General features: G+C 35.1%; 2 protein-coding genes across 2 annotated transcripts in view; both read right to left on the bottom strand.

Annotated features, from left to right (window-relative positions):
* Nucleotides 1-13052, bottom strand: part of LOC101900197 (pyroglutamyl-peptidase 1) — a 353702-nt gene that overhangs the window by 181070 nt on the left and 159580 nt on the right. The window lies entirely within an intron of this gene.
* On the bottom strand, nucleotides 6527-7923 carry LOC101890621 (activity-regulated cytoskeleton associated protein 1-like). Its single transcript, XM_005190294.4, has one exon. The coding sequence runs from the start codon at nucleotides 7722-7724 to the stop codon at nucleotides 6990-6992; it is 735 nt and encodes a 244-aa protein (XP_005190351.2). The 5' UTR covers nucleotides 7725-7923; the 3' UTR covers nucleotides 6527-6989.

Raw genomic sequence — 13052 nt, 5'->3', positions numbered from 1 at the left:
TATATATGGTTCTTCCTATCTCGCCGAGCTGAGTCGATCTAGCTATGTATGTCCGTCCGTCCTTCCGTCTGTCCATGTTAAGTTGTAATCACTCTACATTTCGCAATTATGGTTCGATCTTCGCGAAATTTAGAATGGAGGTGCGGCTAGGGTCAGAATATTTCTTTTGGAGATGATCGCATAATATTTAGGGGTTGAAATGGACCAAAAACTGAAAAAATTCCTGATTTTGCAGTTGCTCTACAGGTCGCAATTATAGACCAATCAAAGCGGAAGTTAGCATCGGCCTAGAGCTTAGGACTGGGCAGAAGCCTTCCAATTTTGATGGTCATCCGGTAATATTTAGTGGGTGAAATAGGCCACAACATATGTGTTAAATAAAACTCAAAATTTCCATTAAACCGCGAATATTTTTAATCCCGGCGAAATCACAAATAGACGAACAGGTCAATTCTGACCGTTACGTAGATGCCGATAGTAAATATATCGGTTATATATAGCGAAATATATACAATGTGTATATACAAAGGAAGGGGATGTTAGTTAGAATGCTTATATCTCAAGAATATCTAGACCGACTTTGACAAATTGTGTCAATTCAGAATGCCCTCTTGACATAAAAGTATAAAATCTAAAAATAATCGCAGAATAATATGCCAATAATGATGTTAATATAGATTTTGTAGTATTTTGTGACATTTTTTTATTTTTTTCATATTTTTTATCGCATGCGATTTTTTCAATTTGACTTTTAATATTTTGTAATATTTGTTCACCTTTCAACACAGGTTGGGGATATTATATAAGTATTGCAAATATCGTCCGATCCTCACGAAATTTTCACAAAGGTATGGTTGGGCTCAGAAGGCTAGGCCTATTGTTTTCAAAGATGTCCGCAATATATTAGGGGCTTGAAATGAACCAACAACTAAAAATGTTCCTGATTTTGCACCCGTTATAAAGGTCACAAATAGAAACCAAAGGACACGAAATCTCGCATAAAGTTAGAGTTTAGGATAGCGGGTACAAGGGAGCACTAATTTTGTGTGAAAAGATACCAGCATTACTTACAGGCGATATCCGAAATACACAAAAGGCTTTTTTATGCTGATTTCGTTGATGAATATAGCCTAATATCGTAGGCAAGCAAATGAGTCTACATTTGGAGATACAGAGGGGCTTCTTGCTTTTGGAGATGATTGCAAAATATTTAGGGGTTCAAATTAACCAAAAACAGAAATGTTTTTCCGATCACACAATTGAAGCAAATCGACACGCCTGTGAAGAGAGTTAAGGACAGGGAAGAATTTTAGCATTTTGGATGACCATTGTATTATATTTAACTGTAAAATGGACTTCAACAACTAACAGCCCGACGGAGTGCATAAATGTTGGGCAAATGTCCCTAGTCAAAATCCTAATTTCAAAAGCGAAATCTTCCAATATGGATTGGGACATAAGGAGGCTTCTAACATATTGTAGTGTTGTAGGGTATAACATAGTCGGCCCCGCACGACTATAGCCTTTGCTTACTTGTTTAATAATGAAAAATAGGGTATTTTAAAAACGGCTGTAACTCCTTAAATATTAACTTTATACATATGGTGCAGAAAACATACAGTTTCTGAAACGCAAACTGGATTTCTTTCGAATACGAAGTCTTCTGATTGTCGTAGAATTGTGCCATTAAATTGTGCTTGGATGTACACTAATTAAAAATTTTTCTGGGCTTATATTCGATGTGAATTAACACGAAATAGTAATGTGGAAAATGTTAATGCATGCATAGGTATCTACAATTACAAATATATAAATATATGTATGTACAAGTACGTTTAAGTTCAATCGTACCTAAATGTTTATATTTTGTTTCGCAGGTGAGTCATATTTTGTTTTGGTCATACAATAAAAAGAGAAAGTTAAAGGGAGAGATTTGTCATTTGCCGGTCATAAGAGATATGTAAAGTTAGAAAAAATTGTATTCGAAGAGAAAACAAATTGTGTTGAAAATATAATATATCCAATATATATAGTCGCATTGCTCTGATACAAATCCAAAGTCCAATGGTTGATTTTAGTGACGCGCATATGAATTTCCATTCCAGCAAAGAAGTATCGAAGATAATAATCAATATTTGATGAGGAAAATAACTTCATGACTTCGAAAACAATTTATTCATTTTTCTACTATGTTCTAAATTTTTATATTTCACGACATAGTTGGCTAATGTCAATGTAAACGAAGTCACTGTTTCGTTTCGTTTGATAAATAATAATAAGCCACAAAAACATTCAATATTTTGTATTTCAAGAGAATTGAGTGAATAGACTTATGCTCTCTCACAGCATGAAATACATCTATTGAAGCACTTTTTTTCGAAGATAACAGATGAGACAACTTTTTAGTCAATACCTTAATTCGTCTATGGTATTGGGTTAAACTCTTGCTCGCAAAAATAGGTTCTTTCGTTTACTTACCCAATAACATTTACTCAGTAAGAAGTTTTTATACCCTACAACACTATGTGTTGGGGGTATTATAAGTTTGATTGGGCCAGAATTTATGTAACACCTCGAAATATTGGTTTCCCATATAGGAAAGTATATATGGATCTTCCTAGCTCGCCGAGCTGAGTCGATCTAGCTATGTATGTCCGTCCGTCCGTCTGTCCGTCTGTCCGTCTGTCCATGTTAATTTGTAATCACTCTACAGGTCGCAATTATGGCCCCATCTTCACGAAATTTAGAATGGAGGTGGGGCTTAGGTCAGAATAGAACCCTATTTCTTTTGGAGATGATCGCATAATATTTAGGGTTTGAAATGGACCAAATATTGAAAAAATGTCGGATTTTGCAGTAGCTATACAGGTCGCAATTATTGACCAATCGACGCGGAATTTCGCATGTAGCTAGAGTTTATGGCGGAGAAGAAGCCTACCAATTTGGGTGGTCATCGGATAATATTTAGCGGGTAAAATAGACCATATCTTTTGTGTTGAAAAAATTCAAAATTTTTCATTAAACCGCGAATATTTTAAATCCCGGCGAAATCACAAAGCCATGACAAGGTTACTTCTGATCTTTACATTGATGTTAAGATCCAACAAATCGGATATATAGCGAAATATGTGCGATATATATGTCTATAAAAGAAGATATGCTTGAAAGATCTCTTATATGTCGAGAACGGCTGAACTGATTTCGACAGTTCTCATTAATTCAGACTGGCCTCTTGGCGGGAAAGAAAAAACGTCTAAAAAATCGCATAAAAATATCTCTACGAAGATGAAAATATTGATTTTTTAAAATTTCCTCATATTTTTTCAATTTTGTCATATTTTTGGCATATTTTCATTTTGAATTAAACATTTGGTAATATTTCTACAGCTAACAAAACTAAGTAGTTAGGATATCAGGATATCATATACAGATCGCATTTATGGCCCGATCCTTACGAAATTTTGCATGGGGATAGGATGAGGGTCAGAATAGAAACCTACTCTTTTTGGAGATGATCGCCATATATTTAGGGGTTGAAATGGACCAAAAAACTGCAAAATTGTAAGCAGGTTGTATTTATCAACCGATCCTCACGCACATTTGAATGGAGGTTACCGGACATTGCAAAAGCCAAGCAGTTTTGGATGGCCATCCAAAAATATTCAATGTGGGAAATAGTTTGCCAACTTTTGTAGACAAAATACGAAAATGTCCATTCCAGTGACTTTTTGGAGAATTCACAAATACAGGAAAGGCACACTTCTGACAATTTCGTTAACGCTGATTTCGTTGAAGAATATAGTCAAATGTCTGTATCTCATATGGATGCGTTTCAGTCAAAAACCAATAATAAATGTTAATCTTTAGCCACTTCTGAGATATTATAGGTCTTTGGGAAATATTGGTTCCAGATCTAGGAAGACCATTTAAGTGCATCTAACATCTACCAATAAATTGGAAATGAGCAAATTAGTTTAATTTGCTATTATTCGAAAATTAGAGAACGAAACCTGATGGTTTTCTTTTATTATTTGTCACAATATCTTGTGGAATTCTTTCAAATATCTCGCCTATATAAACTGTATCGTTTATTATAGTGTTGTAGGGTATTCAACGGTCGGCCCCGCTCGACTGTAGCATTTGCTTACTTGTTTTTTATTAAAAATACGATTTTCTCTTTCTCGAGAAAAAAAATTACAAAAATACATTTCGCAAAACATTTGTAATATAATAGCTGACCAATCAAAACTACTTTGGCGCAAATTTTTATAGCAGAAATTTTTGATGCAGTTTAATTGTTTCTACATTTTTATTACAAAAAAAAAAAAAAAATAATAATAATAATAAACAAATAAAAAAGCTGTAAGTTTTACAGGGCCGAAATTTAAATACCCTCCACCATTTGGAACGAATTTGGCAATTTTCAAAATCCATTAAAAATTCTGTTGAAATCTTAAAAATACCGAATGTAGCCGTTATTTTAGGGTCTATACGACGACGTGGACCTGCATAGGCAATTTTTGTCATAAGCCATTACAATATTCAAATTCGAAACCTGCATAGACAATTTTCTGGCACAGGCTGTAGTATCCACTACAAATTTGAAACAATTCCGATGAATAATGTCGCTAAAATCATCAAAATACCGAATAGCGGAAGGTATCGTATCGTAATACGAAATTTGAAATAATTCCGGTAAATATTGTTGCTAAAATCATAAAAATACCGAATATCGGGAGGTACCGTTATATGGGGGCTATACCAAAACGTGGTCCTACATGACCCATTTTCAATACCAAAAGTCCTGGAAACATAATATACATTTGAGAAAAATGTTATCAGCCTACTAAATCGACATAGAAATATATATTCTGGATCAGCGTAAAATTCTGAGACGATTTAGCGATGTCCGTCTGTTGTAATCACGCTATTTTTCGATCGAATTGAGATAGAAGGCTAAAATTGTGCATATATGCATAGTTTACCAGTAGGCAGGTTAAGTTCATAAATGGGCCATGTCGGCCCACGTTTTCGTATAGCCCCCATATAACGATAACTTAGCGACATAATTTACCGGAATTATTTCAAATTACGTATTTGAAATTCGTAATGGGTACTACAGCCTATGACAGAAAATTTTGTGTGCAGGTCCACGTCTTCGTATAGCCTCCATATAACGGTACCTCCCGATATTCGGTATTTTAATAATTTTAGCGACATTATTCACCGAAATTGTAACAAATTTCGTATTTAAAGTTCGCAATGGGTACTACAGCCTATGAAAAAAAGGTTGATGTATTCGTATAGTCCCCATATAACGGTTTTCAATTAAGTGGTAGTTTTCAGATTTTTTTTTAAATTTCAAGTTCCTTTCAAGTGGTGGAGGGTATTAAAAGTTCGGCCCGGCCGAACTTAGATGCTTTTTTACTTGTTATACCCTCCACCTTGAAAAGGTGTGGATATTAACTTTGTCATTCCGTTTGTAGCATCCCTAAATATTTGTCGTAGACCCACCCCGTAAAGTATTATATTCTAAGACGATTTAATTATTTCCGTTTGTTTGTCTGTCCGCCTGTCTGTTGAAATCACGATACAGCCTACATTTTTGACGTAGAGCTTAAAAATTGGGCACAACAATTTGTACTGTGTCTAGGATGGTTGGTATTGAAAATTGGATATATCGGTCAACGTTTTGGAATTGCCGCCATATAACGGTACCTCCCGATATTCAATATTTTGATGATTTTCGCCACATTTTTGAACGGATTCGTCTTAAAATTGGAATTTGTGGATCATAATGGGTTCCAGCTGTATGTGTAGGCTTACGTTTTGGTATAGCCCCCATATAATGGTACCTTTCGATATTCGGTATTTTGTTTATTTTTGCAACATTTTTCCACAGAATTGTCAAAAAATTGATATTTGTTGGTAATAATGGGTTCTAGCTCCTGTGGCGAAACATTATATGCATTGGTCCACGTTTTCGTATAGCCCCCACATTGTGGTACCTCTGAATTCTCAGTATTTTCTTGATTTTTGCCACATTTTTCCATGGATTTATCTAAAAATTGGTATTTGTAGTTCCTAATGGGTTCTAGCTCCGGCGGTAGAACATTGAATATTTAGGTCCACGTTTTCCTTAGCGATGCCCATCGATATTCGGTATTTTGATAATCCTAGTCACACATTTAACCACGAAATTGTTTCAAATTTGGTATTTAAGAAGATTAGGTAGACGACAATCCTTGAAGTATAAAATTGTCTATAGAGGTTCCCGTTTTTATGGCCCCGTATAACTTCCTCACCCACTTTGTTTGTTTTTAAAAGGTATAACAGCATTATCCAGACGGTCGATTTGTAGTTTAAAGTGGGAAACAGTTGAATTCATATAGTTTTATAGAAAAATGTTTCCTTAACACAACGGTGGAGGGTATTAAAAGTTTGGCCCGGACGAACTTAATGATTTTTTACTTGTTTTTTTCTTTCCTTCTAAAATCCGCAAGTAAGAAATAAATAAGGCTTGGTATTACTGTTACTAATTATGGTCTTATATAAAAATAATTTATTTAATAAGAATTAAATATTAATTAATGTTAGTATACAAATTAAATAGTTCACTGGTTTTCAGGTTTTGTAGATCCAGCTTTTTTTGGAAGGCTATTTAAAAATTGCCTTAACCTAGCAACGACGCCAGTTTTAATATCTGAAATTGGCTCTATTAACCTATTTGATTTCTAAATTGTAAATGGAATCCTCCAAACAAAATAATTTGGGAGGTGCCAAAAATCGAAAGAATCCAAGAGATTTCTTAAGGGAATTTCCGGCAAAAGAGGTCAATATAAACCAGCTTCATTGAAATGGAAAGACATTTCTCTCCTCTTTCCTTATAAAATGTAATGTGTTTCCAATCCTCCGGGATCAAAATTTCGGACTGATTGCATCCGCTGGACTGGTATGACATTACTGTTGATCCACTCCTTGCTGTACCTCTAGTTATCTCCATCCGATTTGCGTTTACGACACTGGTCCGTGGTATGGCCACGGAAATTGCAATATGTGCAACGTTTTATGCCTCTAGAGCCACGTACTGGTCCCGTTTGTTCAGCCTCACCTTCCATTAAGTTATGCTCAATGATGCGTCCCTTTTCCAAAAGATCGCGGAATGTTGTGATGTCAGGGCGGGCAATATTCTGGCGGTATTTAATGTTCAAGAGACCATATACCAAATCGATTTCAGTCTCCTCATCATGTCTACCATCAGGCAGTTGAGCCAACAGGGCTCGCTTCTGGCACACAAAAGTATCAATGGCAACGGAGTCTTCTTGTTTCTTTTCGAAAATTTCCACGTAGATTTGATAGGCCGGTTTGGTGGGAGAGAAATGGTCACGGACCAAAGCCAAAACATCATCCCACGATGTGGCCTCCTTGCGAACACCCTGCCACCAGGTCGATGCCAGGCCATAGAAGAGCAAAGAGACACCCTTTAAGGCATCCTCGTCACTGATACCTTCGATTTCTTTGTAGGTTACAATTGAGGTTAAGAATTCTTCAACGGCTTCATGATCACGCTGGCCACCGAAACGGGAGGGGCAGTTACTGAAACTTCCCTTGGATTTGTTTTGGACAGTTTCAGCAGCCTGGGCAGCGCTGTTTGCAGCTGACAAGCGTACAGCTTCGATGAGTTGTTGCAATTGTTCTGTGGTCATCTGCACCATTTCAGCCATTTTGTAGGTGTTGTTATTTAATTTTTTTTCAAATTGATATTGAGGTTTTTCGATATTTTCTGACAAAGCCAATTTCTAATCTATGAGATTTGGCGAATGTTCTTAATAATATTGATAACGTTTGAATTCTAAACAAACATTGATTAGTTGGTGCTGGTCGTTGCGTTAATCGAGGTTAGCAGTAGACTGGTTTGCCACAGCGGTGCCGTGGACTTTTATAGTTGACAGAAACTACACGCAACCACCACTTATCGAACATCAGTTATTTGTGCTACAGGTGAGTGAGTAAAAGTAAAATATTTCACCATTTGTGTAATTCAAAATGTAGAGTGGATTAGATTATATTCCCAGAACAAATATTTGAGGACAATTTTTTGGGAAATAAAAAAATGTTGATAGCAGCATACATACCTCAAATTGATTTTAAATAATAATCTATGAGAGGTCTTCGAGTATTATCTATGGTATGTATTTCTGAACTATTATATGTTCATAAATGTGACTCTTTTGGAGATTTTAGGAATCTGCATAAATTGGCTGTTTTGCAATTGGAAGTTTTGGTATAGTCCCCATATAATTATGATTGGAGTCACACTTTTCACCGGAATTGTTTCAAATTTGGTATTTGGATTTCCCGATGGGTACTCTCTCCTATGATAGAAAATGACCTGTCCAGATCCACGTCTTCGTATAGACCCCATATATAGTGGTACCACCAAATATTCGGTACTTTAACAATCTTAGCAACATTTTTTACTGGAATTGTTTCAAATTTAATACTTGGAGATCTCAATGGGTTCTCCTTTCTATGTCAAACCAGTAAGGAAAGGTTAAACCTACACCACTATGCGTATTTAGTAAAGCTCCTGTGACAAAAGAATTGTTATTGGGAATCTAAGTGAAGTAGATCATACCATCTATCAACCTAAGGCTTTAGAGCAGTAATAATTTGGTTTCACAGGGAGCTAGTATATGGGAGGCATATCCAATTCTGAATCGGTTTTCACCAAATTTGACGAAGACATTTTAATCTTATATAACAATTAACATTGCTATAGAATGCATGATATCACTTCGAGAAAGATATTAGCTATTATTTGCGTAATAAACCTAAAATCGGAATAAGTATGTATATCCTAATTTGATACGACCTTGATAAAATTTGACAGAGGTATTCCTGAGCTTCATAGGTTATCTGGTACCAAATATCATACTTGTGCACAATTAACCCGAAATCGGTCGAAGATATGCATGGGGGCTATATCCAAATCTGAACCGATCTTAATAAAATTTCGCAGAGGTATTTCTGCTCTGTATCTAAAGCTATAGTTGAAACGAATTTCATTTGAACAATTTGAAGTACTTATTTCTAGGATGAATTTAGTCCGGTGTGCCCACATTTAGGTCATTTGGGTTGATATTAGCCATTTAGTGCACAATAAACCTGATATCGGATATAGATATATATATGAGGCGATATCCTAATCTGATCCAATCTCGATAAAACAGAGGAATTTCTGAGCTCCAGGTTATCTGGTATCAAATTTCATTTCTGTGGAGTGCATATTACGCATGTGAGAAACTTAAAATGCCAAATCGAATGAATAATATATATGGGAGCTATGGCTATACCGGAACCGATTTTCACCATATTTGATGTATTTGCTTCTAGACTGAATTCGGTCGGATGTGCCAAAACTCAGGTCATTGGTGAACAATTAGCTCGAAATCGTTTGAAGATTTATGTGGGCGTTATATGTAAATTTAAACCGATTCTTACCGATTTCAATAGGGTTCGTCCTTGGGCCAAACTAATGGTTTGTGAAAAATATCATCTCGATCGGACAATAAAAGCGACCTGTACATTGTTTACAGACGAACATGCATAAATCGACTCAGAATGTTATTCTATGCAGATCATCAAAAGGAACTTGAGGTCTAACTCGCTTCCTTCTCTATGTTACAAACAAATGCACAAAGACAAAATACCCTGACCACAGTGTAGTGCAGGGTCTAAAAATCGACAAATATATCTTCGATAGACCCACAAAAATTTCTGTTTAAAAATCCACGATTACAGCCCTGGCAGTCCTTCATAAAATCTAGTTAAAAAATCCCAAATTTTAAAGAAATATATGTCACAAATTTCAATATTTTACTAACTTGGGATGTATCCATTTTTTAGGGGCCACATCTACAATTGGTAAAAGTTTTGGGAATCGTATAGGCCTCATAAAAATGTAATGTTGGTATTTTATGTCACATTTTTCAAATTTGGCATTTGAAGTTCCAAATGGGTACCACTTTCTATGAAGATCCACATCCATACCTTGCGATATTCGGTATTTTTCCGATTCCGGAATTATATCAAAATTGTTATTAGGAGTATACAATGGACCTTCTCTTTCAGATAATTGACAATAAACGTGCACGCTTTCATTAAGCTCCCCATATAACTGTACCACCCCAGTTCGGTATTTTGATAATTTTAGAGGCATTTTTTTTCAAAGAAATTTGTTCATAATTTGCAAGTTCCATCCAAATGGTAGAGGGAGTTAAAAGTTCGTACCGGCCGGCTTTTTTCAAATTTGGTATATTAAGTTCCATATGGATACCACATCCTATGACAGAAAATTACCTAGGAAGGTCCACATACTTGCTATATTCTGTACTTTTCCGATTTTCACCATATTTTCCAACGGAATTATTTCAAAATTGTTGTCAGGAGTTCGCCTCCATAAAACAGTTGACCTGTTTCAGAACTGCAAGAATGTACAAATATTTATTTTATTTCCCTTTATGGTATCGAGAAAAATTGCAAAAATAATAGATTCTTGCAGGATCTGGAACAGAGCTGGTACCACCCCATATTCAGTATTTTAAACATTTTAGAGGCATTTTTTCAAATTAATGTTTTCATATTTTACAATTTCGGACAGGCCGGCTTTTTACTTGTTTTACATATGCTCTGTTCCAGAACCTGCAAGAATCTATTAGTTTTATAATTTTTTTCTGATAACATAAAGGAAAATCGATTATCGGTGTTCTAGAACAAGGCAATAATATTAACATAATTCAGGATATTTTGTAAGCAAATTCCTAATATACGCTCATCGATTGTGGTTGATTTCCGCAACTATTTTTATTGTAATTTTTACGTGATTCAATATTTCGGATAAATAAAGACTGTTTTTTGAAAAACCTTGTGGTTTTAAATTAACGTTAGAGTTCTTAAAGAACCAGCACATTTTCCACATTTCAATGACGTGTAACTGAATTTTGGGAAATTCAAACACTCAAAGAAACCTAAGTTCGAAAGTTTCACACTCTTCATCTTGAGGAAAACCACAATCAAATGGGGAAATGTAAATAAGACCTTATAATAGAAATCGAAAAAATTGCGGTTCAAATGAATTGCGTTGGAAAAAAATTTGAATACCCTCCACCTTTGGGTAAGGAAAATATTTTTAAATAAAAGTATCTAAATTCAAAAGTGTTCCACTTTACGCTACCTCTATAGACAATTTTATACTTCAAGGATTGTTATCTACCAAATCTTCGTAAATACCAAATTTGAAACAATTTCATGGGTAAATGTGACTAGGATTATTAAAATACCGAATATCGATGGGTATTGTGCACTATATGTACGCAAAGGAAAACGTGGACTTATATAACATTGTTCCGTCACAGCATTATGAACTAAAAACAAGTAAAAAAGCTGTAAGTTCGGCCGGGCCGATCTACGAATACCCTCCACCATATGGAACGACTTTGGCAATTTTCAAAAAAAAAAAAATAAATAAATAAATAAATAAATAAATTCGTTAAAAATTCTGTTACAATCTTAAAAAAACCGAATGTAGCCGTTATATTAGGGTCTATACGACGACGTGGTCCTGCATAGGTAAGCCATATTCAAATGCGAAAAAATCGGTGAATAGTATAGCTAAAATCATCAAAATACCGAATATCGGGAGGCATCGTTATATGGGGGCTTAAAGAAGACGTGGACCTGCGCAGACAAATTTCTGTCTTAGGCTTTAGTATCCATTACGAACTTCAAATACCAAATCTGAAACATTTCCGGTGAATAATGTCGCTTAAATCACAAAAATACCGTATAAAGGAGGTACCATTATATGGGGGCTATATGAAGACGTGGACATGCACAGACAATTACGAACTTCACAAATTACGTTGCGAACTTTAAATACCAAATCTGAAACAATTCCGATGAGTAATGTCGCTATCGTTATATCGTTATATGGGGGCTATACGAAGACGTGGACCTGAACAGATAATTTTCTGTCATAGGAAATTCAAATGCAAAATTTGAAACATTTCCTGTGAATAATGTCGCTTAAATCAACAAAATACCATTATATGGGGGCTATACCAAAACGTTGACCTATATATACTATGTTCCTCCACCGAAGCTAGAACCCATTACGAATTACAAATACCAATTTTTTAGACAAATCTGTGAAAAAATGTGGTAAAAATAAAAAAAAATACCGAATATCGGCAGCTACCATTATATGAGGTTTTTATTTGAGAAGGAAAGTACCACCTTTACGCTCGGATGTAATTTCGATTCTGATTTTATTTCACATTTTTTATTTCTTAAAAGCTACTTGCACTTATCTAACTTAGCCTACTTCAGTGCGAATAATGCATTTTATCAATGCACCCAGAGGGTTGTTTTGTCCCTACGCTGGAGAGAGCATTTCTTTATGCTACCTGCTATCTGTGTGTGTGGATATTTTCAAATTCTTTATTGTCAGCACACACACAAAGATTTTATTGGCTTTCGGATTTCCCATACTTTACAATACATTAACTCTTTTCAAAAAATTACATCTTATAGTTGAACTCAAACATTTGTCATAAACACACAAGAGTCTATATTATCCTGAATCAATACAGGAAGATTACACTAATTCTGTTCATATGAGCATGGAGACTATACAAAACCTGTACTCATACATACAATGTCTCGCCGCGGAAGCTAGAACCCATTATGACATACAAATACTAATTTTTTGAAGAATCCGTGAAAAATGTGGAGAAAATCATTAAAATACCGAATATCGGGAGGTACCGTTATAGGACAACTATACCAAAACGTGGACTGATATATCTCATTTTCAATACCAACCTGGACACATTAGAAATTGTTCTGCCAAATTTTGAAGCTCTACGTCGAATAATGTAGGCTGAAACGTTATTTCAACAGACAGACGGACGGACAGACAGACAGACGGACATCGTTAAATCGACTTAGAATTTTATGATCATCATGAATATATAGTACTTTATGACGAA

This window comes from Musca domestica, unplaced genomic scaffold (genome assembly GCF_030504385.1).
Source record: "Musca domestica strain aabys unplaced genomic scaffold, Musca_domestica.polishedcontigs.V.1.1 6, whole genome shotgun sequence".
Taxonomy (NCBI): Eukaryota; Metazoa; Arthropoda; class Insecta; order Diptera; family Muscidae; genus Musca; species Musca domestica.
Note: the sequence above shows the minus strand (reverse complement) of the source record. Positions and strands in the feature narration are given on the sequence as shown.